The sequence below is a fragment of the Schistocerca serialis genome, chromosome 9 (genome assembly GCF_023864345.2).
Source record: "Schistocerca serialis cubense isolate TAMUIC-IGC-003099 chromosome 9, iqSchSeri2.2, whole genome shotgun sequence".
NCBI classification, from domain to species: domain Eukaryota; kingdom Metazoa; phylum Arthropoda; class Insecta; order Orthoptera; family Acrididae; genus Schistocerca; species Schistocerca serialis.
In genome coordinates, this window is record NC_064646.1 from 100,951,465 (window position 1) to 100,977,519 (window position 26,055).

Below are 26,055 nucleotides of genomic sequence, written 5' to 3' on the forward strand. Positions count from 1 at the left end.
CACTATCTGAATAATTTCTTTTATTTCATCATACATTTCTTCAATTTCTTCGTCATCTGCAGAGCTAGTTGGCATATAAACTTGTACTACTGTAGTAGGTGTGGGCTTTGTATCTATCTTGGCCTTAATAATGCGTTCACTATGCTGTTTGTAGTAGCTTACCCGCATTCCTATTTTCCTATTCATTATTAAACCTACTCCTGCATTACCCCTATTTGATTTTGTGTTTATAACCCTGTAGTCACCTGACCAGAAGTCTTGTTCCTCCTGCCACCTAACTTCACTGATTCTGACTATATCTAACTTTAACCTATCCATTTCCCTTTTTAAATTTTCTAACCTACCTGCCCGATTAAGGGATCTGACATTCCACGCTCCGATCCGTAGAACGCCAGTTTTCTTTCTCCTGATAACGACTCCCTCTTGAGTAGTCCCCGCCCGGAGATCCGAATGGGGGACTATTTTACCTTCGGAATATTTTACCCAAGAGGACGCCATCATCATTTAATCATACAGTAAAGCTGCATGCCCTCGGGAAAAATTATGGCTGTAGTTTCCCCTTGCTTTCAGCCGTTCAAGTACCAGCACAGCAAGGCCGTTTTGGTTATTGTTACAAGGCCAGATCAGTCAATCATCCAGACTGTTGCCCTTGCAACTACTGAAAAGGCTGCTGCCCCTCTTCAGGAACCACACGTTTGTCTGGCCTCTCAACAGATACCCCTCCGTATCTGTATCGCTGAGGCACGTAAGCCTACCCACCAACGGCAAGGTCCATGGTTCATGGGGGGAGCAGCGGGAGATACGGCACGAATTGTTCCAACTTTTACACGTTTACCAGTTCAAATACGCTGAGTAGAGTGCCCTGGTGTCAAGAAACTTAAACACCTAGTATTTGTAAACACTACTGGACGGCCAACATGCCAGCATTATTTTTGTTCTTGACAAATATTTTTTCATAATGCATAAATTGCGGGAAAATTATAAATATTTTGATGCAAAATCGGGTGCAGATTAACATTGTGGTCATAGGAAATTTGACGGGAACGATAAATGTCGTAAACGGCGGGAAAACATTAATTCCGGGAACGTAAAAGCGGGGCTATACTGTACCTCGAAATGATGTGTAACCTCTGCAGTTCATCACACAATGCTTCTTTTGTAATCTGATGACCGAATTGTCACGTTGAAGGAATTCATATTATTTATGGTCATTCACCAGTAAGTTTATGTACCTGCCAGTTATTAATGTCAGTGGACTGCAGGATCAGATAAAAGCGCTCTGACAGGTTTTATGCTAGGAATGTGTTGGGTGCCTCTTCGATTTGGTGTAATGTATAAACACACATCTGAAGTGAAACAGGCAAGATCGCAGCTGACTATATATCGAAGCTGCTTTTTATCTAGAATGTGGAAGAGGTAGTGAAAGAAGTTAATCTAAAAACAGAAATGAAATGTAAGGGTAACAAAGTTTTGCTAATGTTTGCAAATGCTATAGCCCTTCTGACTGAATGTAAGAAAGATTTATAAGAACTTCTAAATAGGTTGAGTGACAGAGAACACTTCAAAGAAGAGTAATTACTTGCTAAATCAAGAGGGGGTTGGGTTGCGTTGTTTGGGGGAGGAGACCAGACAGTGACGTCATCGGTCTCATTGGATTAGGGAAGGATGGGGAACCGTGCCCTTTCAAAGGAACCATCCCAGCATTTGCCTGGAGCGATTTTAGGGAAATCACAGAAAACCTAAATCAGGATGGTGGGACGTGGGATTGAACCGTCGTCGTCCTGAATGAAAGCCCAGCGTGCTATCCACTGCGCCACCTCGCTCAATCTAAATCAAGAAAAATACAGTGAGAAGCATAGGCACACTCTGCAGCATCAACTGATGAACTAGCAGATCATGTTTTGTGTGCAAACCAGCTATTTGCTATGATACATTTACAGCAGAAGAGAAAAGAGAAAATTTCTTTATTTGTCAAATGTGGTATTGATGTTAGTGAAATTTTGTTCTTGTTATGTTGGTAGACATTGTGTAATGACATAAGTCAAGTCTCAACTGGAACTGCAGAATAATATTGTTTACCTGCAGATATTTGAAGTAATGCATTTGTAAGTGTTAACATTAAAACGATAAACTGAAGCAGTGTAATGTCAAATATTATTATTTTAATAATTTTTTTATAATGGGTTTATTGCCAACAGAAATTTATTCAAAGCTTGTGAGGTTTTGATGAGTCTGCAGTATTAAATAAATAGTAAGTTGAATTCAGACATGTTAAAAATTGTACATGTGAAGGATGGCATAATGTTCAGCCATAGATGAAAATATCAAGAAAGTGTATAATATTGCATTTGGACAATTTGCTATTATTGGAGTATGGTATAGATAACTACATGTGCATTTCATGTGAAACACAGCAGTACAGTTTACAGGACAAATTGGCTGTCAATATATTTTGTCCAAGATGGGCGTGCTACACTTCTTGTATTCTGCTGAAAGGAAGTGCAAAAACAAAATTTTCACCAATCTTTAAGTTGTTTTAGACACCGTCCATATGCTTTTATGTGCCAGCCTGTTGTTGTGGATGATTGTAGCCTGATATTTGGGGGGGGGGGGAGGAAGGAGATATCCTCCTCCATCAGGAAAATACATCTGCTATAAAGATAGTTTCACTGTGGAAGTTTGAAGTATGAGTTGGTGGAGTGTCTACTTTAGACACAAAGTTTGACAACTTCCAATTGCCACCCATTCATAAATTGAAAGAAATTTTTTTACTAGAATACGTGTTCACCATAGCACTTGTGGCATCTTTAGGTGGAAGTTTTGCAATTCTTCCAGATTAACACATTATTGTTGAGATCTACTGTGAATTACACGTTTTATTACAAAAATGTTGATCAAGTGCAAGACCTAAAAGTGGGTGTAAGACAAAACAGATGTTCTTTTTTAGCAGTGATCTATGTGTCATTGTCAGTCTTTAATAAATTGACTGAATGTAGCTGAATGCTATAATGTATGTCAAAGGCCTTCATCCAGCAGTGCATGTGAAAAAGGCCTGGTGTTGATGGTTTGAAAGACTGAATGACCCAGAGTTACTAAGGGAAACAAAAGTTAGATTGAAATGAACTGATTGCTGTAAAGGAAGAAGAACAAGAACATAATTAATGGGACTATAAACATCAATATTATTTGATTATTAGAAATATTTTGTGTTAGATGGTGTAATGGTTTTGCCAAACTGAAATAAGATAGAATACGGAGACAGAAAAGACTACATTTGGTGCCTTACTGAAACTGTATGGGGCTTATGGTGCAGTTACTACCAAATGTGTTGCACACATGCCTTACTTTGTGGAAAAAAAAGTGTAGTGTATAGTGTGATTAAAGAAATTGTCACTTTTGATGTTAAGCTTACAGGAGGGTAAGGTCACACTGACACTCCAATGATGCCAGTGGTGAGCCAGATTTGTTTTCTATACGCTTGGCACAAACTGCCCGTAATGCTGACTTCCACTCCGTGCCTAACAGTTTCTAGGCTCACAAGCCCAGTCCACCCACCTAGCACTTCCTATTCCAGTTCCAGTCCTGTCACAGATTTATCCTATACCATCAGAGCCAGGGCCACATGTGAAAGCAGCTGTGTCATATTCCAGGTCTGCTGCAGTCATTGCAGAACGTAATATATTGTGACTACCAACCAGCTGTCCACCAGGATGAATGTCCACTATCAAATTGTGGCCAAGAACAAAGCGGACCACCCTGTGGTACAACATGCAGCTGAACATTACATTCATTTCAATGGCTGCTTCATAACCCAGGCCATCTGGATCCTCCCTCAATCACCAGCTTTTCTGAACTGCAGATGTATTCTTTAAGCACATCCTCTGCTCCTGAAAATATTCCGGCCTCAACCTGTGGTAACCTACGGATCCCGCACTATCCACCCAACAGTTCCACCACCACCTACCTCTTGTTCTGTCACCCCCTCCCAATTCACATCCCCTCACCCTCACTGGTCTTTCCTCTTCTCTGCTCCTCCCCTCTTCCATTCCTTGTTTTCCTCTCCCACAACCTCCCAGTGCTGCACCTGGCAGTCTTGTCTTGCTGCCATCTAGCCCTGCATGCTCTACCAGACAGTGATCTTCTCTCCCCCCACACACAGCAGTGATAGCAATCCCTCCCACTTCATCACCCCCATTCAGGATAGCTACTTTTGTTCAATGCAAGAGTTGCATTCTGGCCATAGTGGCTGGAGATAATTGTCAAGGGTGTATGAGATTTGCCTATTTGTGTGAATGTGTATGCATTTTCTTTTCTGAAGAAGGCTTTGGCCAAAAGCTCATGTGCAACAGTCTTCTCATTGTGCCTGTCTGCAACTAAATGTGTCAACTTTACAGCGGGTAGCAATCTACCCTTTTCATAACGTTGTTGATATTCCACTATGGACTTTCCATTGTTTAATTACACCCAATTATTTTTTGGATGTATTCCAATATCGATCTTCCCATACAGTTCCTGCCCTTTATGCCTCTCTCTAGTTCCCTGTAAATTATTCCCTGATATAACACAAGCCTCTATCATCCTCTTCTTTCTTCTCATCAGTGTTTTCCACAGATTCCTTCTTTGATCGATTCTGCATTAATTGTCCTCATTTATTATTGCTCCATTTCTGAAACACTTAGATTCTCATTTTTTCTGGTTTTGCCCTCGGTCCACGTTTCACTTCCAGGCCATGGTATGTTCCATGTACAAGCCTTCAGAATTTTTTCCTCGGATTAATGCTTGCATTTGAGGCTAGTAGACTTCTTTTAGCAAAGGATGCTCGTTTTGTGTGTTCAGATCTGCTTACATGTTTCGCTTCTTCGTGTGTTATTTTGCTTCCAATGTCACAAAATTCCTCTACTTTCTACAGTGTGCTCCCAAATCCCCAATTTTTATGTTAGCGTAATTGCTAATTTCATTTCTGGTGCTCCTCATTACCAGTCCTGTAATTCTTCCTTGCTTTCACTGAGGATAGCACTGTCATCAGCAGCAAATCTTAGTTGTGGATACCCTTTCAACCTGAATTTTAGTGCTAGTCCTAAGCATTTAACTTATTTACATCATTGCTTCTGTGATGTACAAAATGAACAGTAGGTAAAAACAACTGTATTACTGCCTCTCAACATTTTCAATCTAACCGCTACTTTATTGGTCTTCCAGTCATATTTATCTCTTGGTTCTTGCACGTATTGTGTATTACCGATCTTTTCCTATAGCTTATAGCAATTTATCTGGTCATTTAAAACATTTTGCACCATTTTACATTGTCAAATGCTTTTTCTAGTTCAAAAAATCCTACAAATGTTCATCAATTTTTGTGTCTTGCTTGCATTATTAAGTGCAATGTCAGAACTGCCTTCCTGGTGCCTTTACTGTTCTTGAAGCCAAACTTGTTCTCATGTAATACACCCACAATCTGCTTTTCCACTCTTCTGTATTTTATTGTTGTTAGCAACAAGGATGACTGAACTGTTTAAGCTGATTTTGCAACAGTAGTTGTCACATTTATCTGCCCTTCCTGTTTTCGGGTTTGTGTGGATGAACTTTTTCCGAAAGTCAGATGGTATGTGTTCAGTCCCTAGGTTCTACACCATAACTTGTCTAGTTATTTGGTTGTTACTTACAGAAATGCCGAAGTGATGTTATGTATCCCATCTGACTTATTTGATTACATGTCTTGTAAAGGTGTGCTGAGCTCTGACTCTTCTACTTGATCCCCTGGTCCACCATGCATTTCTTGTTTATTTCATTCCTAAGTGACTTATATTGCTGTATTTGTGTATTTTCTGCACTTTTTTGCATTTCTTTCTTTTGTAAATATCTGCAGAGCAGTATTATGCATTTAAGAGACCCATAGAGGTTAAAGTGGTGACGTAAAAACTTTTCGCTTGGAAGTTCAACTAAACCTTGTACAAATGTCTTAGCGAGTGGAATCAGATTTGCTAAGGGGGTGAGTCGTCCCAGGCACCTGTTTGTAAGAGAGAGGTATGCATTGTTCTAAGGGTGTTAAGGTGTAGGTGTCTAAATGTGCTTGAACTAACTTGACATATTGTGACTGGACTGTGACTTGTTCCTGATGTGTGCTCCTCACAAATGGTGCTCCACCATCTAAGTTGTTTGTGCATACCCAAGTCTTTGCACCAATTTTCATTTTGCCAGTATCTCTCCCTTACCTCTGAAGATTTTTTAGAAATGTGTTTGGTGACCTCGCAGAACAATGACCTCTGAGAGAAGATATGAGAGACAAGAACTCAGGCACTGGATGACGGATAACTCCAAAACTTGGGAGAGGGTGGGGGTTAATACCTGTGTTGGAGTATGTGTAGGAATTAATAATGACAGATTAAACTACTTGCCAGATTAAACTACATGCCAGATTAGGATACATATCTAGTTGTGTGCGCTCAAATACTACACCACGGCACAGGAAGCTTTCCTTCTGAAACCAATATGGCCTGTAGTAAATTGTTCTCTATGCCATACTTTTTGTCTAAATGTTTTAATGTTATAGCTCGGAGGGAGGGTGTACGAGGAGACGGTGAACTAGAAAAGTATTGTAGCATTTGAAGTGGGAAAAAGAATTCTATGTGATATAGAAAACTCTCTTCTTTTAACCCGCTCAGTAATATCTGTTGGTCACATCATTTTTGCATATCTCGAACAGTTCTGTGATCGTGATGGCACAGCAAAGTATCAGTGATTATCATGTGTTCTGACATGTTGTTGCATTACAAACCATAATTTATTAAAACAAGAAATTGGTAGCCATTTGTCATATCATCAAATAATACTATCACAATATACTTCTGAAATTTAAGAGCATGTTGACTTTATGTTTTGATGATAATCTTGTGAAACTAAGAACAACATATTAATTGCTGGAATGTAAATGATTATAGGGGATTTGTGTTGGTGAAAAAATTATACAGCTGAAAACTCAGTGTAATATGAAGTGCAACAAAGTGGAGGTCCCATATATTAATGTAAGTAACTGAAAGACTAGGAAGAAATGTTGGCATCAGGTAATGTCTAGAAGAAATTAAATGAGAACATGCGACAGTTTCCAGAATACAGAAGTTAAGTAACTCCTGTGGTGAGAGAAATGTACAAAAGGTAGAGTGAAATTCAGGATGAGGCAAAATGGGTCCTTCGTACTGACCTTCAGGAGCATTAATTCCAAGTATCATTAATATCAAGAGCTCAGATGGAAACCCAGTTCTAAGCAAAGAAGGGAAAGCAGAAAGGTGGAAGGAGTATATAGGGGGTCTATACAAGGGCGATGTACTTGAGGACAATATTATGGAAATGGAAGAGGATGTAGATGAAGATGAAATGGGAGATATGATACTGCGTGAAGAGTTTGACAGAGCACTGAAAGACCTGAGTCGAAACAAGGCCCCCGGAGTAGACAACATTCCATTGGAACTACTGACAGCCTTGGGAGAGCCAGTCCTGACAAAACTCTACCATCTGGTGAGCAAGATGTATGAAACAGGCGAAATACCCTCAGACTTCAAGAAGAATATAATAATTCCAATCCCAAAGAAAGCAGGTGTTGACAGATGTGAAAATTACCGAACTATCAGCTTAATAAGTCACAGCTGCAAAATACTAACACGAATTCTTTACAGACGAATGGAAAAACTAGTAGAAGCCAACCTCGGGGAAGATCAGTTTGGATTCCGTAGAAACACTGGAACACGTGAGGCAATACTGACCTTACGACTTATCTTAGAAGAAAGATTGAGGAAAGGCAAACCTACGTTTCTAGCATTTGTAGACTTAGAGAAAGCTTTTGACAATGTTGACTGGAATACTCTCTTTCAAATTCTAAAGGGAGCAAAAATCTATTTACAGTTTGTACAGAAACCAGATGGCAGTTATAAGAGTCGAGGGACATGAAAGGGAAGCAGTGGTTGGGAAGGGAGTAAGACAGGGTTGTAGCCTCTCCCCGATGTTGTTCAATCTGTATATTGAGCAAGCAGTAAAGGAAACAAAAGAAAAATTCGGAGTAGGTATTAAAATTCATGGAGAAGAAATAAAAACTTTGAGGTTCGCCGATGACATTGTAATTCTGTCAGAGACAGCAAAGGACTTGGAAGAGCACTTGAACGGAATGGACAGTGTCTTGAAAGGAGGATATAAGATGAACATCAACAAAAGCAAAACAAGGATAATGGAATGTAGTCGAATTAAGTTGGGTGATGCTGAGGGAATTAGATTAGGAAATGAGACACTTAAAGTAGTAAAGGAGTTTTGCTGTTTGGGGAGCAAAATAACTGATGATGGTCGAAGTAGAGAGGATATAAAATGTAGACTGGCAATGGCAAGGAAAGTGTTTCTGAAGAAGAGAAATTTGTTAACATCCAGTATAGATTTAAGTGTCAGGAAGTCATTTCTGAAAATATTCGTATGGAGTGTAGCCATGTATGGAAGTGAAACATGGACGATAAATAGTTTGGACAAGAAGAGAATAGAAGCTTTCGAAATGTGGTGCTACAGAAGAATGCTGAAGATTAGATGGGTAGATCACATAACTAATGAGAAAGTATTGAATAGGATTGGGGAGAAGAGAAGTTTGTGGCACAACTTGACCAGATGAAGGGATCGGTTGGTAGGACATGTTCTGAGGCATCAAGGGATCACCAATTTAGTATTGGAGGGCAGCGTGGAGGGTAAAAATCGTAGAGGGAGACCAAGAGATGAATACACTAAGCAGATTCAGAAGGATGTAGGTTGCAGTAGGTACTGGGAGATGAAGAGGCTTGCACAGGATATAGTAGCATGGAGAGCTGCATCAAACCAGTCTCAGTACTGAAGACCACAACAACAACATCATTAATAGGAAATACAATTCTTACCTTTGGAACATGTATGTTCCATACACGTAGGAGGAAGTGTAATTATTAAGGGTGGCTGAAAAGAATGAGCTAGTTGCCGAGACATGAATGAGGAGACAGAATGTAGATGATGTTCTGTGACTGCACGTGGCAAGTCTGGAAAAGCAAAGACAATCAGTTTTGAATGGAAAGAGATTCCCTCATTTCATTAAATTAATTTTCATAATATGCTATAATTAATTTTAATAAATGGTGATGATTTTAGTTTCTTACCAGCAGCTGAACCTTTAAAAACTACCTGTCCATTGAGCTCCAGAACGTGGTAATACCACATGCATGTCAGACCAGAACTCAAACCTTAATATGTGCTGCTTGTGGAGAATGCATTTATTAATTTGGTCATCTAATTACATTTCATGGATTGATACAGTGCTCCCATCTGTTACAGTTTCTCCCCTGCAGCCATAGACAATATTGATGAAATGCGTTGTTTGCTTTATTGCCGAAGCTGCAGAAATGTACTGTATTACGTTTAATCCTTCCATTGCATACTTTCCAGTAGTACATTCCAAGCATGAGGTCCAGTATGTAAAACAGCAGTGTTCACCAGCGGGGGCTCTATTATATTATACATGCACCCTTATTCAACACAATAATTTGTTTTGTGAGCGTTCTCCATGTAATATTTTTACTGTCTTATGTTCACCACTCACTCTTCCCAGTTTTAATCACAAACTGGACAGATCATGTAATAAAGCATATTATTGAAAGACACCGTAAAACTGCATTGTTGTAAGACTGAAACAAAATTGAACATTTAAGTAAAATTTTTATTTCGTCACATTTCTTTGTGTGATATTATTCAGAAGAAGACTCAGTGCTCAATACAAGAAGACATTTTGACATCAGAATTGGAAGAAAACTCTAAGTCGACATTCATTAGCAGAGAGAAGATCTCCTCAGCTGTATACTTTCAGCTCTAACTTACCTTCCGACAACTTTCCTTTGATTGCACATCATGATGATCATCACAAACACTAATATATGAACAGTTGTAGTAACATATTATACAAAACACAATCCACTCTCTAGCTTTCAGCTGCACTACATTGGAGTAATTGGTAAAGCACTGGTTAGCTACTACAGCCATCCATTGTGATTGTGCACGGAAGGCATACAGCATTGTACAGACGTTAGCAGTGAACATTTAAATAACAGTTCGTATCCCAGTCATGTTATAACATTAGGGGGTTTACTGAAAGCATCTGACTGTAGTTAATTCATCAGGAGCAGCGAAAGAATTAGCAAAGTCATTGGCTTGTTAACTTACTCATTTATAGTTTTGTTTTTGAACAAAATATACTCTTTCATAGACTGAGAGTAAGTAGGCATTTGGTCTCTTCTGTCTTAGCTTTTCTTGTAATTGAGGAATTTTCATTAATAGAGGTAGTGCTTCTATAGTCTCCCTTTCTTTCAGAAAGGGATAGTGACATTCACATTGTATGCAGTCACAACAGTCACAAGTAGTTCAGAGAAGAATAGTGACAGTCACATTTTATGCAAGCATGAGTAGTTGAATTGGCACAGCTACCTAGTGGTGTGGGGCTCCCTTTGCCCCTCTTTGACCCCCCCCCCCCCCTGTGAAATGTTACTTGGATTCCACAAGACACACAAAATGTCAGGAGACCATACTTATCTACAAAAAGTTAACCAGTCTCAAATAGCAGAGAGGCTGAGTCGCAGATAGGGACAACAAAAAGTCTGTCACAAATAAAGCTTTTGGCCAATAAGGCCTTCATCAAAAATAGATGACAGACACACATACACACACTCCACAAACTGCAGTTGTGTGTGTGAGTTGTGTTTATGTGAGTGTGTGTATGTGTGTCTATCAATTATTTTTGACAAAGACGTTACTGGCCAAAAGCTTTATTTGTGACAGTCTTTTTGTTGTGCCTCTCTGGGACTCAGCATCTCTGCTATATGGTGAGTAGCAACTTTCCTTTTCATAATATTGTTACATTCCATCCTGGATTTTCCATTGTTTGATTTTAACATGTCCCAAAGCCTGAGAGGAATGGCTGGACAAATTTCACTGTAATAGCATTCCAGATGTGCTCAGTAGCATTGAGGTCAGGTGATTTGGGGGATGCGACAAGCACCCTCGTGTCCATGGAATGTTCTTTAAATCATTACAAGACAATTTGAAGGTAATAAAGTGGTGGTGCATTGTCTTGCTGAATTAACAGTTTACCTGTAAGGTGGATGCTGTAGCCAAATAAAAAGATGTAAATGATCATACAATAGATTTCTGTTTGTTCGCCTACGAGACATAATGACAGATGTATCGGGGACCTTATTCAACCCATATACACTTCTGCCATAAGAGAATACCTCCACAAACTGCCTGAGAAGTGTTCCATGTGCAAGCACAAAACACCTGTGGTAATGTCAATGCCCATGTTAATGTCTTCTTTTGCGGTGTACAGTGAGCAGAGGTGGATGTTTGGGACAGTGGATTATATACACCATAACAAGGAGGTTTTTCCAGACAATTTGGCTAGCCACCAGTTGTCCTAGAATTGGATTAGTAGTGATCTGTGGTGCTGTTGCCCATTTATCCACAATTATAATCCATAATTTTTCATAGCAAAAACTTCTGTTGATTTGTCGTTGCCCACGGCTTACAGCCCTTGTGCAGTTTTTTGAATCAAGAAACTCACAATACAGTCTGTTGATGGTAGTACAAGAAAAGCCTAGTGCTGTCCCAGATGTTGGGCACCTATAATCTGGCCTTGATCAAATGCACTAATATTGTGTGGTTCCTATCTAGCACTTGGCTTTGCAAGATCTGATAACTGAGCAGTCATGTGATATGCCAAACTAATCTATTCAGCTCCTCCTTCCTTCCCTCCCTCTCCCCCTCCCCCCTCTCCCTCTAATACATCTTTATACATTATTAGGAGTGGAAGAAAATGTTGGGAATGTGTGTGTGATCCATGTGGGAAACTTTTTATTTTCCCCCTTCCAACCAAGAGTTAACAGAATGCAGGCTTCAGTTATTTAATAGTGAATCAGGAAAGTAACAATTTAGTAGTATAAGCCGTTTTAAGGCTACCAGAAATAAATATCTAAAGCTTCATAAAGCAGCTAGATGGTTTTAATACGGTTATGTAAACTTAATTTGCGAATCTCTGTTTTCGAAGCTTTAGTACTGATTTTCTGTCAGATAGCATTGGTCAAGGAGTACTTGTTTGGCTTTAGATTGTTTCCCATCATAAAATTCCCATCAAGGATTGAAGAACATACTGCAACAGCCATTGGTGATTTGGTTCGAGGCACAGCTACTATTGATGATGTAGATGTAAAAGTAATAGTCAGTGTGACAATGATGTTCAAATGTTAACAGTACAGTATACTAACCAGTTAGATTCAGACTGCAGAGGAAAAATACAGGAAGAACAGTGAGAAAAGATAAAGCAGAGAGTGAAGATAAAAATTTAGCTATCGTTTGATAGTAGCAGCAAACATTGCATTTTTAATAAATCAATAAATACCATTGCATTAAATTTACTTCAGCAGATATTGCATAACAGACAGCTTCAAAAGGCTAACCTGTCAGGAGATTACAAAACTAATTTTGTCACTAGAAAGTGGGGATTCTGTTGGCTATGAAGTTACTTCTAGCGGATTATTAAAAGTATTGACTTTATTTATGATAGTCAGCGACTCAGGGGCATACGCCGCAAACCAATATCCAGCATTATATTGCAATTATGACTGTAACTTTTGCTTACCCCATTTGAAGGTGAGCCTGAAAAGGTTTGAAAACTAATTAGTGGAAGTAAAAAAAAAATATCATAAGTGTCTGGTCACTGTTACCTTTATTTGCAGTCAATCAAAATACAGCCACAGTGACCTACAGTACCCATAAAGTACATTAAACTGATTTTAAGAGTTTATCTTCAATTTATTAAGTCATTCTTATGCATTTTTGTTGTGTATGATGGCATTAGACTGTTAAAATATCATTCTAATGAATGGGACATACGACAAAGAATACATCTGAGAACGACTGAATTAACCGATCTAAATCCATAAACAGTTTTGGCTCTATTTAAAATAAAATCTATAAAATTACAACAAAGCAATGTTTTAAATATAATCCTTTTAAAAAGATATTAATTTCATGACAGTGACTTTATACCAGTTATAAATAGATACTGAATTTAGAGACTGATTGTGAGCTTCATATTTAGAGTTATGAAAGAAAAAGTCTGTCACAGCAGCAGATAAAAGAGAGAAAATTACAAGAGTACTACAAAATAACTTTTGGAGCTTGAGGAGATTGACCTGTAATGATAGTGCTTCTTGTTATATGAGATGAAATTATCACTTTGTATGTTTTAATACTTGGCTGATTACAGTCAAGTGTTTTGACTTGTTTCAAAGAAAATTTAAACAATGTTACAAATACTTTTAGAATATGTACAATCCAGCTCCTGCTTTCAACTGTTGTAAACATCATCCCAAAACATTAGATAAATGTGGTGGCTACATTGTGTAACTTATGCTGTACTGTTGTGAAAAATGTATTGGAATGAGAAACTTAATGTTGTTTTTTCACTACCATTGGAATAGTTTGGATTACATTAGTGAAAAGAAGTCTAGATGATTGGTGTTGAGTTCTACAAATCCTTCCTAATGTCAGGGTAATTATTAAGATTGTTGGAGCCCAATTATTGTTGGTAGAAGCTGAGTGGAAGAGAATACTTGTTACATGAATAGTGAAACACCTTTAGTGTAATAGAAGCCAGATATTGAAATTAAAACGGGGGGCTCACTAGTACAGCCACTTGAAGCATCAGGCCATATACCTTGAGATTCTCTACTACCCAAGAGTTCTTTAGGCCACAATTAACCCACAGGAAAGACTGCATGGCTTTCATTGATTAAGTTGTTTGATGACTATCTAATCGATGTATAAATGGTGTGGTCCGACAGAAAATGTGTGATAAGAGGTAAAGCTTCCTCGGTAGTGACTTGTCAGAGGAGGTAGGAGAGATGGTACGAGCACAACAGACCTGCAATTAAATGATGTGGTTAGTGATTTGAGTTGTTGACCCCTGTTTGTATCTGAGGTCTTTAGCTAACTGCATGAATAAAAGTTGTATGTGGACTACCTCATTTCTTTTATGGAGTAACAGTCACACACTACCAGCAGAAATGTTTGGCAGATGTAACACACAAATATTCGTTACAGCAACTTGTCCGGTATGAGGAGAGGACTGTTGCTGACACAAAGCACTTGTATTTGGGTGATGTGGACTCGACAGTGGGCAGATCTGACCAGCTCAGATGCTGGTTTCAGTATCGTTGCACAAACACTTTTGCAGCACTATGTAGTTCCTCAGGGCCAGCAGCACACGGTTTTTTCTGGTGTCCAACAGCTGAACCTGCTTGTCTTTGGAGAGTTAGGCCCTTTATTAGGATGGTTTTTATGGACTGGTTCCTGGGCTTCCGTGTGGAGCTGGTGCGGATTCCCTGACATGTCGCTTTTGACAGACTGACTGTCACCCAACTGACGTAAAATTCTTTTTTATGACATGCTGTTTATATTCTAGGTGTAGCTCAAAATGAACCAAGTTCCTCCAAAGTTAAAAATGATCAAGTGAAATCACATTTGATTTTAGGCCTAGTAATCATCAGGTGCTAGGTATCTGTATTGTTCTGCATGAGTTTCATGCCTAGTATAGTTGCTTCTTGATCTAATTTCCACATTAAGCTGCAGTTGTCCATAACTCCTCCTTAGAGACAGATGTTTGCCATTGATGTCTGAGGTAGTTTCGAGTTAGTTTCTTGTCACCCTGGTTAAACATATATACCTTCCTACCTTCCTTTTGTATAAGTTTGAGTGGTCCGTGGTGCAGCTGTATAATCACTGATTCCATCCCAACACTGACTGAATCAAGAAGTTTGAGAAAGTATGTTGTAAGCAGGTATAATATTTTTTCCCCTTGTGAATGAGTTTGTGATCCAACTGTTCAGATAATATTCAGAATATATGTAGAAAATCACAAGAATCGTTTTTGTTTCCTCTATTTCTGAGCTTGTGTATCTCCCAGTCTATAGCTGGCAGAATCTCATCTGCACTATCACTGATGCGCAATCAGAAAATTTATACATGGTGTTTTCCACACTTCCTAGTGCTCCAATCCTTGATGCTGGTGTGTTATAGAAACATCCGAATACTAAATTTGATTCATGTTTTGTGCTTATCTTCTGCTGAATTATCTTGATTTCTCCTACAAGAGAAGTTGCTTCATGTGTGTAATGCACTCCTGCCCTAGTCAAGGGGAATGAAAAATTATTCACCTGATAGTACAGGCTAAGAAATCGGTATTCCAGATCGTCACAGAACTGACGGAGCATTTGAAAACCTGAGAACGGCAGTGTGTCCCAATTATGACACTGCAACTTGTAAGCTATGTTTTTACCTTGTGTTTGTGAGTAGCAGTCGTCACCATTTAAGCTGGCTACAAAGATGAGCGAAGGATGGGCTCTGAATCCCAGTGACGAGTATCTTGGGTGTAAACGTGAACCATTTGCAACCTGCTTCTTCCATTGCATTTTGCAGCTACCAATAGTGTCTTGTCCATATGTCACAAGAAATCCCCTCAGCAAATGTAGTGAGTCCACACTGATCTCCCTTCCTGACCTGACTGCTATTTCCTTGAGAGTTTCTATCACCCATATCACATTGAGACCCTTAGTGTCAGCCAGTCTCTTCAGTCCAGACTTTGCAGGAAGATCAGCTCCAGTCCCAGCAGGTAAAGTGGTTCCTGCTGACTCTGGATCTTGTCTGCAGTAGTCAACACCTCAGGGCTCTTGTCAGAAGGAGAAAGTGTTCCCACATTTAGGATGCCATGTCAGTTACCAGGAGGAAGAACAGCTGGTTGGTGTGCCGTGTAACAGAGAGAGAGAGAGAGAGAGAGAGAGAGAGAGAGAGAGAGAATTTGAGTCATTTATAGAAAGTGGTGAATCCTCATTTATCTGCTCACAACTAATACAGTCCCTTGGCATTCTTCACTGTCAGTTATGAGGACTATGTAGGGTGGTGGAAGAATCTACAGAACTAACACCACATAATGCTTTTAGTACAGTGCTTGCTGTAGGTGAATGTCAAAGCAGCTTATTTTGGAGTTGATGAATATTCTTCCCCTTGGTTTTTTGTATGCGTGCCTGTTTGCATGCAATATTGTTTTATGTACGTAGGGAAGATAGTGAATAAATTAGTTGACTTATGAATCTCAATACTTCTTGTCAACAGTGGACCTAGAGTCTGATAAAGAACCTGACCAAGATTCTTGCTAGTAGCACACTTGTTCATGTGCATGTGCGCGTGCACACACACACACACACACACACACACACACACACACACACACAGACAATGGGGTTTTATTGTGTTGTTAATGTTTGCTACTTTAAAAATATATCCTACTTTTCTCCAGAGAGTTTTTATTGAATTTCTTGTTCTAATACAGACTATATGATTGAATTACCATTTCTGCAGCCACTTACTTATTTTTCATGAAAACGTGCTGGAATTAAATGGTAGTAAAAGCACAAAAATGTTTGATCACTGATATAGATAAACATCCTTATTTAAATTTTGTATAGAAAACTGCTGCAATTTTGTATTCATTCAATTTTAGGAATATTGTGAAATGTGTGGTTGTGTTCCACTGGGCAAAGTTAAGATGGGGTAATGTTGGTGGGTTGAGAGGAACCATGAGGTAAGTAAGTAAAACTGTTAGTAATATAAAGATAAGTTTTCCCCCAATTTATTCTCAGTCTCTGCAATTTGCAGAGATTAGGGGTAATTAAGTTGTACAATTTGGTATTTGAGCTCATGTGGCTCAGTCTGACTGTGCTTGTAAGTAATGTGACATTTAGTGTAATATTTTCTTGCAGGAAGAGTCATTAAATGGTGACGGGCACCAACAAGAGAAAAATGATAAAAGGGAAGGAGGACCTGAGACAGGAGGGAAACCTCAACAGTCTCCCTCAGAAGGTGAACCGCAAGATGCAGGAGGCGGCGGCGGTGGTGATGGTGGAGGAGGAGGAGGAGGAGGAGGAGGAGGAGGAGGACGGGGTTCAACATCAGATGGAGCGGATCAGCCACCCCCTTCGCGATCCGTCCCACCTCCATCCCCTCTTTCGGCCTCCTCTGAACCGCGAAAGCTCGCCCTTCGCACACAGCTTGCCCATCAACTGTCGGCCAACTCCACAAAGCAGTTACGCAAACCTACCCACGTAGTTCGACCAACGCCGCCACCACCCCACGTTGCACCTATTACGAACCCTATATTAGATCCAGCTGCACTTGTACAAGTTTTCAGGTATGTGATAAAAGCTGTTTGTTAGTGATAGTATTTTGTTTTTGTTTTTAAAAAGTGTATGACAGTTAAGAACAATATTATGAAAAGGATAGTTTGCTATTCACCATATAGAGGAGGCGCTGATTCATAGATAGGTGGAGAATGCTATACATTTTAACTTTTGGTCAAAAAGCCTTCTTCTGAAGTAGAAAACACACAAACTTTCACACAAGCACAAATCTGATATAACAATTAACAATTTATGAGATATGAAACAGCATTGTGTTTCCTGAAAATGACTAAAACATATGAACTTTAGCAACCAGCAGCTACTTCATTTGCAAAAGTGAATAACAGCTTGCAGAAAATAAAACGAAGTCAGCATCGGGGGTCAGTAGATAGATCAAGACAGAGAAATTGGCAGTGGAACGCTGTGAAGCATGTTATCTTATCCTTGATACTACCTGAAAATATTAAAATGGCTTGCTGCACTGAAATAAAGAGATTTTTTAAAGTTCTATGTGGTCCAAACTCACTGTTTAAATCTGCCAGTAGCTCTCTCATAACTTTCACAAACTTCTCAGTTCCCAGTGTAAAGGTTAAGGCAGTAGAACTATGGTAGGTGCAGTGTGGTGTGCAGTTTAGTAATAGCTTCATGAACAACATGTTCTAGTAGTTTGTGACACTTCCTTTCAATCTGACAACAGCAGTGATGTGAGTCCACACGAGAGTCCGCAGCTCGTGGTCGTGCGGTAGCGGTCTCGCTTCCCGCGCCCGGGTTCCCGGGTTCGATTCCCGGCGGGGTCAGGGATTTTCTCTGCCTCGTGATGACTGGCTGTTGTTGATGTCCTTAGGTTAGTTAGGTTTAAGTAGTTCTAAGTTCTAGGGGACTGATGACCTTAGATGTTAAGTCCCATAGTGCTCAGAGCCATTTGAACAATTTTTTTGAGTCCACGAGACCCCAAAACCACATTCATGAGCTCTCAGCTGACTCCCACAGCTCAATATTTTTAGCACCAAGTATTTGCATTCACACTATGAAAGTAAACTTGTCATAGCAGATGATGCAAAAGAGATAATTGCTGCATTTCATCCACATCCCTACACTGTAAACCACTGTAGAGTGTGTGATGGGTTACTTTCCATTGTACAACATATTCGAGTTTTTGTACCTGTTTCACTTATTAAATGCAGTGCACTGAAATGTCTGATTATATCTTGCAGTCCCGACTGGAGAATTATCTAGGTGGCTGTGGTATAATCTGTTCACAAGGAGATGAACGAATTCTGACCAGTGTGCGGGGAGCAGAGGAAGCGAGCTCTGCTCACCGCCTGCTGGCATTTCGGCTGCAGAGGGGTGAGGGACAGTGTGGGGGGAACTAGCCATGCTTACTTTAGACAGTGCTGGCACTACATTTGGACTGACACATCAGTTTATGCTCCAAGCAGCATTGATAGTACCATCTTCTGGCCACTGTACCAACTGTCATCTGCTATGTATTGTGTGTCTATGTAAGTAAAAACTGAGACAGGGGTATAAAAAGAGTTTAGAGGCTTCGAGGAAACGAAATTGATATTTTCCTGTTGAATGTTGGTGCTTGTTGCTACTAATTCCATATCAGTTCTCATCGACAGTTCAAAATTCAAAAGAACAAATAGTAAAACTTACATTGCGGCAATACAAAGAAGTATTAAAATTTTGATCATTTATTAACATATGTAACAATTAGTTGTAAGCACACACTAGTCACCTAGAATCAGTCTCATTGTATTCCTCATTTCTGCATAATGTATTATCATTGTCGCTGTTATCTTATTGATAGTGCAGTATCAGTAATGATTTTGTCTCTTGGGGAGTTCAACGAATCCGTCACACATCCAGTAGTCTTCTTCCTCTTGGTGGATCTATCTGCAGTACCCTTCCCAGTTGTCAGCAATTACTCACGTAAGGGATCCACTGGGAGTCTTAAGGGTATTGTCATTGGGCATTTCCCATGAAATGTTGTACGCCCTAAACAACTTTTTCACTTTTGACTGTGCCAACTGTACTGTACTTCCATCACAGCTATATGACAGCAAGTAGACAACCTTGTGGCCTATATCTTCAGACATTTCGGTTGACTACATGCCTTTTTAACTGGTCTGTGTTCTTGAATTAAAGAAAATAGAGCCTGCCTCCTCATGTTCTAATTGCAGGCAAGACACCTCTTTTACAGTAATTACAACTTCCTCACTTAGGTATCATACTGTGTCTGTCCACTTGTCTGTTACATTTGGAGTATTATCCATCACAGTGACTGCCTTTGGAGGAAGATTTGGGAGAATCATATTCACAGTGCAGCCACAATTAATTGAATAAAAATAATAAGTAATTTCTATGAAGATGTAAAAAAAAAAAAATCCCATGTGGCTCAGGATTAGTTCCACTACCTTGAGCATACCAGCCAACTAACAAACCCTAAGCTAGAGAGGGGGTTCAGAAATCAATGTTATTGCAGCTTCAGTCATTAAGTGAATAACAGGAAATGCATTGTTGTTGATTACTCAGAAACAGAGGCCCACAAAAGGTAAATGATTTGAAGGTGTAATATAATACCTGGAACCGTAATTAACTCTGCCACATGTGCGGTTTCAAAAAGTTGCCGCCACTCTGGAGACCTCTCTTTGTAAGGGAAATAGTACCAGGAGCTTCTACAATAAATAAACACAAACAAAATGACAATTTCAAAGTAATTCAGGCAAAGGGGAAGGCAGTTTACAATCACTGTTGGACCGAGATTATCTTTGCAAAAATTCTGAGTTTTCTCACAGGGCTCCTGGGCACATCATTGCTCATCTCATCAGCTCATCAAGAAGTATACTGATTTGTATCACAGCGCAACACTGTACGACAGTCACCTTGTATTGGCTACATATAGAAGGTTTTGGAGTAAGCCATTGAGGTTGGCTGTGCTGGACACAAAACATGAAAACTTGTGCAGGCTGAAGTTGACAGACTTTTGCCGATCCGAAACAGGGAGCTCTCATTCTTCTCTTTGTGAACAAACTATATATATATTTCTCGATTCCTCACGTAATTCTGTTTCTGGAAGCTTTGTAAGAAGACCTTCGTGGAATAACTGACATCTGTCTTCAAGCATCCGCCATTGCAGGCTTATGTCATTTCTGTAACACATTTTTGCACGTCAGACAAGTCTATGGCCATTCATGCTACCCTCGTTTATATACATTCAGTATCCCCTGTTAGTTGTATGTGGTATAGATCCTACACATTTGAACAATATCCTAGGATGGGGTCCATGAGTGTTCTGCCAGCAATCTCTTCTGTAGACTAATCTTATTTTTACAGTATCCTACCAACAAAGTAGTATACATACAGTTGAACCTACATGATCATTCCGTGTCATATTTCCACTAACTGTCAACATTCAGGTCTTTTTATGAGCTGATTGATTTTAGTGGCAGCTCATTGATGTTGTTGGCATAGGATACTACACAGCCGGAAAATAAAAATGCAAAACCCCCAAGGACAAGGTCATTTTATAAACAAGTGATGTGACTGGCATTTCATCATTGTAGGAGTGTATGATAACAAATCCAGATCAAATGAAATGCGCATTTCGCAGTAAAGGGTGCTCAAACATTTGTATCAGTACACAGTGTAACCCCTCTCTGGTGGCGACGCAGCCGTGTATTCTCGCATGTAAATAATCACAGAGGCACCAACAGATTGTCCCAGGCATTTTGCACCTTTTGTTGGAGTTCGGCAATGGTTTTTGCAGGCTTTGGAGAATGAGTAAGTTCCCACTTCACGATGTCCATCACTTGTTTATTTAGTGAGAGATATGGTGATCTTGCTGGCCTGGGCAGTTGTTGTACACCATGAAGAGTACGTTGTGACACAGATGTATGTGGGCGTGTATTGTCCTGCTGAAAAAGCACATCATCTCCCTGTTGAAGAAAGGACAGTAGCATGTGAATAAACATGTGCAATGTAGTGGGCACTGATTGCTTTATCCTACAGAAACACCAAATGTGACAGCAAGTTGTAACTGATAGTCCCCACTCGATGAAGTCTGTGGTGAGACCTGTGTGTCGTGAGCAGATGCACTCTGGAATAAGCAGCTCACCAGGTCTGCACCACTGGAGTGTATGTTTGTTACTCACATACAGACAGAACTTGCTCTCATCACCGAAGGCAACAGAATGCCTTTCCAGTCTCCAGTCAAATCTTTCATGGCACTGGAGTAGCCGTGCTTCGTGTTGTCATGGTGTAAGTGGTAGCCTGGCCAGAGGCTCACGTGATCTTTGTCCTGTGCAAGCAGATGATTCCCAGTGATCCTTGATGACTTGTAAAGTGCAATATATGCCCGGATCTCTTCTCTGGATAATGTTCATTTAGCCATTGCTGCACACGCAATGTATTGATCTTGATGTGCATCTGTTATTATGTAGATATCCAGAAACTGGTCCATAGTTGTGGGAATGTGCCACAGACTACTGCCGAAAACAGCAACACACCACCGATACCTGATACCCAATGCCCAGCATGTGCAGCAATCTGCCGTTGTCCATCCAGCTTCCTATGGGCCCACAATGCAACTCCGTTCAGATGACTGAAGATGTTCAATAAGAGTATATACTCATTGGTGAGGCATGGTTGTACACTAGAATGAATGTTGCAAACACTGTTCACCTCAAAACTTAGCAAAATTACTGCCTTCAGGGTCAAAACAAGAGAGTGCACTGGCAAGCCTCCAGCACCATGTCTACACCTACATTTATACTCTGCAAGCCACCCAATGGTGTGTGGCGGAGGGCACTTTACGTGCCACTGCCCTTACCTCCCTTTCCTGTTCCAGTCGCGTATGGTTCGCGGGAAGAACGACTGCCGGAAAGCCTCCGTGCATGCTCGAATCTCTCTAATTTTATATTCGTGATCTCCTCGGGAGGTATAAGTAGGGGGAAGCAATATATTCGATACCTCATCCAGAAATGCACCCTCTCAAAACCTGGACAGCAAGCTACACCGCAATCCAGAGCACCTCTCTTGCAGAGTCTGCCACTTGAGTTTGCTAAACATCTCCGTAACACTATCACGCTTACCAAATAACCCTGAGACGAAACGCACCGCTCTTCTTTGGATCTTCTCTATCTCCTCTGTCAACCCGACCTGGTACGGATCCCACACTGATGAGCAATACTCAAGTATAGGTCCAACGAGTGTTTTGAAAGCCACCTCCTTTGTTGATGGACTACATTTTCTAAGGAGTTTCCCAATGAATCTGAATCTGGCACCCGCCTTACCAACAATTAATTTTATATGACCATTCCACTTCAAATCGTTCCGTACGCATACTCCCAGATATTTTACAGAAGTAACTGCTACCAGTGTTTATTCCGCTATCATATAATCATACAATAAAGGATCCTTCTTTCTATGTATTCGCAATACATTACATTTGTCTTTGTTAAGGGTCAGTTGTCACTCCCTGCACCAAGAGCCTATCCGCTGCAGATCTTCCTGCATTTCGCTGCAATTTTCTAATGCTCCAACTTCTCACCACGATTGTTAATGACTGTGAGATGTGAATGATTTAACACTATAACCGCTTGATATCCACATATTATAATCTGGCGCCACTGAACACATCTGTAGGGGGTGGTGCATTTTTTCCCAGCAGTATATATTTTTATGTTTGTGAAGTGCACAGTTTTACATTTCTGAACATTTAAAGCAAAGGATGGGATTACCACATTACAAAGGCCAACAATGATTAAGAGAGAGAAAGGAACACAAAACATCTTTCATTTTTATTGAAACAGATTTTGTAAAGCAGTTTTCTTTCAGTAATGTTAAAAAGATAACATTTCTTAAGCAGCAGTCATTTTGATGACACACTATAGATTTTTCTCTGTATTTAAGGTTTCTGTCTGTGGAGGATCTCGGTCGGTGTGCCTCGGTATGTCGAGCGTGGTCCAGAGCATCCATCGACCCTCTGCTGTGGAGGCGTACCGACTTATCGAGGCGGCATCTCTCGGGTGTACTTCTGGCGGGCATCGTACGCCGGCAACCTGAGGCATTGCACCTCGACTGGACCACACCGCCACCAGCAAAACGGCATCTTGCGTGGCTCATCGCGAGGCTCCCTCAGCTACGAGAACTGTCACTGCAAGGGTGTTCCTGGGCCGGTGCCTCGGCTCTCCGCTCGTGCACTTGTCCTCCCCTCTCTGTGCTTGATCTCAGGTAAGTCTCAACACAGTTTCTCATCAAATTGTAGGCTGTTCTATAAAATATACTGCTGGCCAAAATCAAAGCAACAAACTGCTATTTCCTCATGCTGTGATTGATTCACGGTAAAATCATACAAACTGTCAACAGATTTTATTACAATCGTGTTCTGCAGGGAAGATTGCATTCCGATCAACGGACAAACATGCCAGCAATGACGTTAAGGCACTTTTCAAGTGGGGTACTGTTTCCAAGGTACCATATTTACTCAAATCTAAGCCGCACTTTTCTTCCGGTTTTTGTAATCCAAAAAACCGCCTGTGGCTTAGAATCGAGTGCAAAGTAAGCGGGAGTTCTGAAAAATGTTGGTAGGTGCCGCCAAAACTAACTTCTGCCGTCGAATATATGTAGCGCTACACAGGCATGCTTTGCAGGCACAAAGATAAATACTTGCGACAAAACCTCTGCGTCAGTAAATAAATTAAAAAAAAAAAAAAAAAAAAAAAAAAAAAAGTGGAAGAAAAGCTTGTTTCTCCAAGTTTCGACCACTGCATTTTCATACATTATCCAATGAAGTAAATACAAATTCCGTATTGTTCATCTTTGAATGTAGCAGCATTTCAATGTACTACGAAAATCCAACTGGCAAGGCTGTTTGGGATGTTTGTCAATATGGCCAACTCTACGTTCTGAATTTTTCCCTACCTGTGAGAAGAGATGGTTGCCAGTAGGAACTTTTTATGAATTGTTATCACATGCAGTATTCTTTTCATCATAAGAATAATACGAATATAAACATTTTGCCATGTATTCTTTTGTGTTTGCTGCTATCTCATTTAAATCCTGTCTGCCTAATAAACTACAAAACTAGAGTGAGACAACAGTAAACACGGAAGAATATACATATCATGTCATGTTTATATTCGTATTATTCTTATGCGTAATAGTGATACAGTCAGAAATGAAGCACGGCAATTGACTAGATTTTTAAATCTAAGATGACTCTAATTTCTGTGCAGAATGTAATGTACTAAAGAGGCATCCGCAAAGATTTTCAAACGGAGAAAATTTTTCGCTAAACTCTTGTTCAGAACATCTTCTACCATACGCAGTCTATTATTTGGTTCTTGTTGATCATTATCAAAGAAATCAGCAGTGTAAGTAACAACAAATAGCAGTCTCTTGCCATTGTTTTGCTAATGAGACGATTCCTCTCTTTTTTTCTTATTGTTAGCTGCGGTAGTGCACACAAAACAAGTCATGCCGCGAGCGGCGACAGGTTGTAAACACTCATTATCAGAATGCGAAAACAATGCATGACACAGCACAGTAATGCATTTTCAGCTTAAAGTGACGTAAACATCTATAACAAAGAGAACGGCACTTATCAGATCAAAGAAAAATAAGCAATCAATTCAAACCAGACAAAGCACGTGAAAAAGGAAGGGTACCTGTATAAATACGGACGGAGCGCCTGACACATAGCAATGGCTACCTGGTAAAGCTTAACTGCTAAGCTTACGACTCGAACCAAACTACTGTAGCTGTATCGCCATTCATTCGACCTAAATTGTGTCTCATATTACAATGGACCAACTTTGTTTCGATTTGGAGATGCAGCCTAAAACTTTTCTTTCACCTTGAATTTCGAGTCTCAAATTTCAGGTGCGGCTTAGATTCGGGAAAAATTTTTTTCCTTGATTTCAAGTCTCATTTTTCAGGTGCGGCTTAGATTTAAGTGCGGCTTAGATTCGAGTAAATACAGTAGTCCCATATCCACAATCGCTGTGTAAACTGTCACAGACAGTGCAGTATGGCACATGGAAGACGCCTACCAGACTCTGTGGTGAAGAAGAATGGAAGCAGGACAGTAGCAAACTGATGTGGATGAGGTGACAGTTTATAGAGACTGAAACTGTATCCAGGAGACCAGGGCAGGGCTGATCACGTGTGACATCAGAAAGAGTGAACCGTTATTTTGGTTGTAAGGGCATGACAGTGCCACCTTAGTACTGCAATGCAACTGGCATCTGACCTTGCAGCATTCCCTGGACGTGTTGTAGCGAGGCGAACAGAATTGTTGGAGAGCTACTGTATCTTTACCTCTTGCATGTCATCACAGAAGGGAACGTCTAGTGTGGAGCCATCAATATGCCACCTGGAAGGTCGAATGGTGGACCAATGTTTTTTCACAAATGAGTACCGATTTGGTCTGGAGAGTTATTCTCAACAGATTCACATCTGGAGGCCACGTGGAACATGATTTCGGGACCCAAACATTGTGGAAAGAGACCGATATTGAGGAGGATCCATAGTGCTGTGGGTAGGGATTATGTTGACCACTCGAACACTCTTCATGAAATTGCACTGGTGAATCAACAAGATTTAACTGCTGTCAGGTACCATGTGGTACCATGTGGAGATCTTGGGCTCTCATGCGCGGTTGTTGCAAGATGCTGTGGGCCTGGACTTCGTATTGATGGATGATATTGCTCAGCCTAATAGATCATGTGTGGTTGATGTTTTTTTGGAAACAGAAGATATTGCACACATGGTGTGG

General features: G+C 40.2%; 1 protein-coding gene across 2 annotated transcripts in view; it reads left to right on the forward strand.

Moving 5' to 3' along the window:
• LOC126418615 (jmjC domain-containing histone demethylation protein 1) overlaps positions 1–26,055 on the forward strand; it is a 130,135-nt gene that overhangs the window by 82,478 nt on the left and 21,602 nt on the right. For both annotated transcript variants that reach the window (XM_050085454.1, XM_050085455.1), the window contains exons 13-14: positions 16,857–17,284; positions 23,190–23,510. In XM_050085454.1, coding sequence (XP_049941411.1) covers positions 16,857–17,284; positions 23,190–23,510 — 749 coding nt within the window. The remainder of the gene's footprint in view (positions 1–16,856; positions 17,285–23,189; positions 23,511–26,055) is intronic.